Raw genomic sequence first — 6,000 nt, 5'->3', positions numbered from 1 at the left:
ATGTGATTATGAACGATGAGTATTTTATAAAATATTAAAAACTTTTAAAAACATGTTCTTTGGGAAAATGACAATTGTTTTTGTAGTCATGTTTTATTTATTGTTATAAAATGTATTTAATTTGTAATAAATGTTATGGATTAAAAATTTTTTTGGTGGCTACAGTGATGGTAATAAGCAATTATTAATAAATCTGGAAATAAGAGATCAGTCTCACCAGGATTTTTGAGGATTAAAATGCTTGATTGTGTGGCATCTTCTTCTTTAAAACTTTCAACGCACCAGAATTGGGGTTTCGAATACATCGTATCGAATCTCAGCTCTGCCTTTCCGACTAGGCGGCAGCATGAACAACGATTGGCTGTTGTTCAGGGTTAGAGGGTAAGAAAGTCGGATCATAGGTCCTCATAACTGGTGCGACTGCGGCCCCTGCTGGCTGACTGATGGCGCCTGCACAGGGCTGAGGAATAATGCTGATGGGGGTGTGGCCCTCCGTACACAGTGCTCGTCGGTGTATGAACTCGACTCGTGCAGGTGAAAAATGCAGTCTGTACTGACTGTACGTGCCGGAGGGGCGTAGGTCAGTTGAGAGGCGTCCTCAGTCAGCGGTGAAGGGTCGAATCAGTATAGAGGACGCAATCAGGGTAACTGGACACGACTAGATTAGGGGAGAAAATTGGGGGGAAAAAAGTAGGGAAAAAAAGAAAAAAGCCAGTAAAGTATTGTGCTCCCGATAGTGTCTATGTACAGTTGATTTCTTTCTTCAATCGGTTAGACAAAATGTCCAAGATGTCGAAGTCTAAAGCAGCTAAAAACAGACTCGGGTAACTGAGTTTTGAAAACTCCCAACCGTTTATGTGGACGCAGACGATGATGGTGTCAAAACACGGATGAGTATTTTGGTCTTTGAGAGGGAGCTATTAAGGTAGGCTGTGCTGTATATTGTAGCTACCATTTATTATATGATTCAATTTATGAGTGGTATTTAATAACTGCCGTGAAATGTGGCACTTTTCTTTAAAAATGAAAAACGAGGCCTGTAAAATTAAGCACATTTATAGCAGTGCCTGTTTAGGGCCAGGGTTTGGCACCTAATGTAATGTAATCAGATTGTCCACTAGAGGTCAGTCATACATTGAGCACTGCTGTCGTGACTTACTTGTATGCAGCTTCAAATGAACTTCGATCAGCCAGCTGAATGAGGACTGAAGAGCTACCACACAGTGTACCAGTATCTGTTCTGCATCTGGACCCAAAATCACATAATCTTTACACATTTATACACTGATTATTGTTAAATCCATTGTAATTTAAAGCATCACTACAGATCCTACTATTATCATAACACTTGCATGAACTTGTCATAACCCTGTCACGGCAGGCGCCATATGCTGTCGTAAGTGGTCATTGCAGTTGAAGTCAGGTACAAACCCAAATCCAAAAACTCTCTGGTTCGAAACTCGGTGTTGCCTCCGGTCAGCTGGGTGCCATCTGCCTGCAGCAGATACTAATTGGCCACCATATCTGCAGGGTGGGGGCCGGACTATGTGTGGGTGGGTGGGTTACTTCATACACTGTGTAAGGACCCTGATTGGCGGAAGAGACGCCTGTGCAGAATGCATGGGCGAGAAGAGGAGGGCTGTGCATGTGTCGGAAGAGGCGTGTACAGCGACGTGCTCTCCTCGGATGCAATCTGGTATCTCTCAGCAGCGGAAGACAAAATTTAGTGTGCTAAATCGGGAGGAAAATGGGGAGAAAATGCATAAAAAAAAATTGGGACAGTAGGTTAAATGTAACACAAACCCTAGAAAGCAGTTCATTCATTCATTCATTTTTTATCAGCGTATCCAATTTAGGGTCACCCGGGTGTGTGTGTGTGTGTGTGCTGGAGCCTATCCCAGCTGTTCAATGAGCGCAAGGCACACAGTAACACCCTGGACAGGGCGCCGGTCCATCGCAGGGCAGACACACACACACACACACAGAGCAATTCAGTGTCTCCAATTAACCTGACTGCATGTTTTTGGACTGTGGGAGGAAACCGGAGCTCCCGAAGGAAACCCAAGCAGACACAGGAAGAACATGCAAACTCTGCACAGAGAGGACCCGGACCGCCCCGCCTGGGGATTAAACCAAGGACCTTCTTGCTATGAGGCGACAGTGCTACCCACTAAGCCACCGTGCCGCCTAGAAAGCAATTGTTAACTTTAATTAACCGGCATTTTTTCAGAGACGGGTGTGTCAGTGCCAATGGCATGGAACATCTACATTTTGGAGCAACATATGCTTCTTATTTAATTCTTATGCTTTCAACATCTTTTTTCAGGGAGGTCCCTGCTTGGTTCAGCAAGACAATGCCAAGCCACATTGCGCATGTTACAACAGCATGGCTTTTTTAGTAGGAGTGCAAGTGCTAGAACAACAGAGACCTCGGAAAGTTACGAATCAAGCAAGAATGATTTGCTACTATTTTTTCCTACTGTGCTTTCCAACTGGGGTTGTGCTCTAGATGTCACATGCTAAGAAACTGTCATACCATTATTATCAAGGCTGTAATGACAATTACCGTTACTAGCAATGAAACCCAGTAACATAAAGGGCAGCACAGTGGCTTGAGGGGTAGCACTGTTGCCTCACTGCAAGAAGGTCCTGGGTTCGATTCCTAGGTGGAGCGGTCTCGGTCCTTTCGGGAGCTCCGGTTTCCTCCCACAGTACAAAGACGTGCAAGTGAGGTGAACTGGAGATACAAAATTGTCCATGACTTGAACTAATTAAACTTGTGTAACCAGTAACTACCTGTCCTGTCATGAATGTAACCAAAGTGTGTAAAACATGACGTTAAAATCCTAATATATAAATAAACAGATACATAAAAACATAGAAGCTGACATCAACTGTTTTGCCGACTTAAGACAGCATGGAACATCTGGCAAAATACGCATCAATAGGTTTAAGTGAAGTGTTACCTATCGTACATTCATTGTCCATTAGTCTTGCTGTAAATAAAAAAATAAACCTGGATTAAGAAAAATGAAAGCGGGTCTGTAGCATTTTGGATGTAGTGATTTCATAATTCATTAATCCATTTGCAGTTCCTTACAAAAACCAAAAACCTTATTTATTAAGAGCTTGCACTCACACACATACTCCCACAGACATAAAATACTTAATATACTGTATATTGATATACTGTATGGCACAATGAATACAGTATTTACAAAACAAGCAAAGCTTTAGTGCATGTGATTGCTTCAGAAACACGTGAAGTATAAAAAACACACTGTGTTATATTGTTCTGCACTTGCACTAGCAAATACAGTGATTGCACCCAGCTTGAGTTCAACTACAAATCATAAGCTGAAGATGGCACACTTAGTGCTACCCGTACTGTATTAAACAACATTGTGTCTGGTGTTTTTGTGGGGGTGGGGGGCATGAGACCTATCGCAACCCTAACCAAGACAAACCATTTCTTTTTTCTGGATTTGCTCCATTTATCTGCCAATATAGTCATTTCCAAATCCCACTTGTGAATCCGCTACAGCCACTTCTTCATCAGCTTCTTATCAAGTCTTTTATCACAGCTTCTTATCGCTCTGCAGTGGTGTGCTAGTGTGTTAGACTGTGCAGCCTCATTTAGTAGACACCCATTAAGCTAGTGGATTCATTTATTTAATCCACACTGCTAACAGCTGCCTAAAATCAAGCACACAGCCACGAATTCCTCCTAGACAATGCTAGTAAATACGGACTTAGTGAAGAAATAAGTGCAAAAGTACAAACATGTAAAAAACGTCTATTCTTGGCTCCAGGACTAAAATATTACTGATTTAAAAGCTCTTTCTGAAGCAACAACACAAGGTCAGTTCATTTAAAGCAAGCTTTACAAATTGGATGTCCAAGGATGAGCAGCAGAACACAAGCCTAAGCTCAACATGCACAGTGGCATGAATTGGCTGATGTGGTATAAAGCACACAAACACTGGATTCTGAAGCAGCAGTAATGAGTTCACCTATACCATATGATGCTCTTTGCAGTTCCCTACAAAAACTAAAAACCATATTTATTAAAAGCTTGCACTCACACACTTACTCCCAAACATAAAATACTTAATATATACTGTATGGCATGATGAATACAGCATTTACAAAACAAGCAAAGCTTCAGTACATATGATTGCTTTTGCAACACGTGAAGTATAAAAAACACACTGCAATTTAATTGGTTCTGCACTTGCCATAGCAAATACAGTGATTGCATCCAGCTTGAGTTCAACTACAAATCATAAGCTGAAGATGGCACGCTCAGTGCTACCCGTACTGTATTAAACAACATTGTGTTTTTGTGGGGGTGGGGGGCATGAGACCTATCGTAACCCTAACCAAGACAAAGCAGTTAGTGAAAATAAATTATAGAATCTAGTTGATATTCTTTTTTCTGGATTTGCTCCATTTATCTCCCAATATAGTCATTTCCAAATCCTGGTTGGGAATCAGCTGCAGCCACTTCTTATCAACTTCTTATCAAGTCTTTTATCACAGCTTCTTATCGCTCTGCAGTGGTGTGCTGGTGTGTTAGACTGTGCAGCCTCATTTAGTAGACACTCATTAAGCTAGTGGATTCATTTATTTAATCCACACACTAACAGCTGCCTAAAATCAAGCACACGGCCACAAATTCCTCCTAGACAATGCTAGTAAATAGGGACTTAGAGAAGAAATAAGTGCAAAAGTACAAACAAGTAAAAAACATCTGTCCTTGGCTCCAAAATAATACTGATTTAAAAGCTCTTTCTGCCACTCGGGTGGTGCCGTGGTAAAACACGCTAATACACCAGAGCTGACATTTCAAACTCGTCGGTTCGAAACTCAGCTCTGCCATCCGGCAGTTCACTGATGGAAGAATCTATATTTGGCAGATACCATGAGAGCCATACTAGAGCTAACTTTAGTTGGCTACTATAGTGGCAACTGTAAAGTTTGGTGGCATAGAAATAATGCTTTGGTGCTGTTTTTGATTTGGGCTGTGGCACAACATTTCAGTGGGGTTCATTTAAATTTATAATACTACAACTCTTACAAAAAGCATGCTTCCAACATTGTTGGAACAGATTGCTGTTTTAGCATGACACTGCCCTATAGACATGACAGAGCCTAGTCATTTTCTTGTGGCTACAATTAATCTGTTCCAAAGTGAATAGCTTCACTGTTCCAAAATCCAACTCAATAATAATCTACATAGTTTTGGTTGGTAAGCTGGGGTGTCAAGTTTTGGATGTTGGATGTAGCCAAAGTCTACCACCACTGAACAAATACCAACAGAACAAACACTAATAATAAATCACTTTTTGACCAATGCTACATGAGTGTAGCTCCTCTGTGATTCACTCTTTTCCTTCTTGTGGCTGGGACTCTCTTGGACAGATGTCATGTGTCACTTTCTGGGCACTAGTGTGGCTGTTGAGATGGCACTGCTGGCGGCTGTCTCCTAAAATGTGCACACAAACACAGCATGATGTAGCATTAGCACTGGTTAAGTCCTTGATGAAAAAAAGAAAATCATCTATTCTTCGTTGTTTATATAAATTTAAAATAAAATGTGTAATGGGTTTTAAATCGAACAAGCTACATAAACATCACATAGAACTTAATCATAGGACTTGAGGTACAGTTGCAAGAAAACGTTTGTGCCCTACATGGACTGTTTCTCTGGTTTCCCTAAATCTTTCTACAATATTGTGTACAGTAGATGGGGAAAGGCCTAAACTATTTGCAATCCTGCATTAAGAAATGTTCTTTTTTTAAATCTTTCTTAAGTCTTTCATAAAATTTGGCACAAAAAGGTAACCCACAATGCATTTCTGCTTGCAAAGACTGAGCCTTTGGTGAATCTTCTTTTTATACCTAGTCAAGCCTACCCTCACCTGTTACAAATTCACCTGCATTTTGTGGAATGTCTGAAATAGTGTAACTTGAATGTTCTATAAACCTTTACGTTTT

The 6,000-nt window shown here is 40.9% G+C and overlaps 1 protein-coding gene across 1 annotated transcript in view; it reads right to left on the bottom strand.

Moving 5' to 3' along the window:
• Positions 1–3,092: 3,092 nt before the first annotated feature.
• Positions 3,093–6,000, bottom strand: part of dnm3a (dynamin 3a) — a 64,614-nt gene continuing 61,706 nt past the window's right edge. The window contains exon 21 of the mRNA XM_063002152.1: positions 3,093–5,488. Coding sequence (XP_062858222.1) covers positions 5,449–5,488 — 40 coding nt within the window. The 3' untranslated portion in view covers positions 3,093–5,448. The remainder of the gene's footprint in view (positions 5,489–6,000) is intronic.

This window comes from Trichomycterus rosablanca, chromosome 9 (genome assembly GCF_030014385.1).
Source record: "Trichomycterus rosablanca isolate fTriRos1 chromosome 9, fTriRos1.hap1, whole genome shotgun sequence".
NCBI classification, from domain to species: Eukaryota; Metazoa; Chordata; class Actinopteri; order Siluriformes; family Trichomycteridae; genus Trichomycterus; species Trichomycterus rosablanca.
Note: the sequence above shows the minus strand (reverse complement) of the source record. Positions and strands in the feature narration are given on the sequence as shown.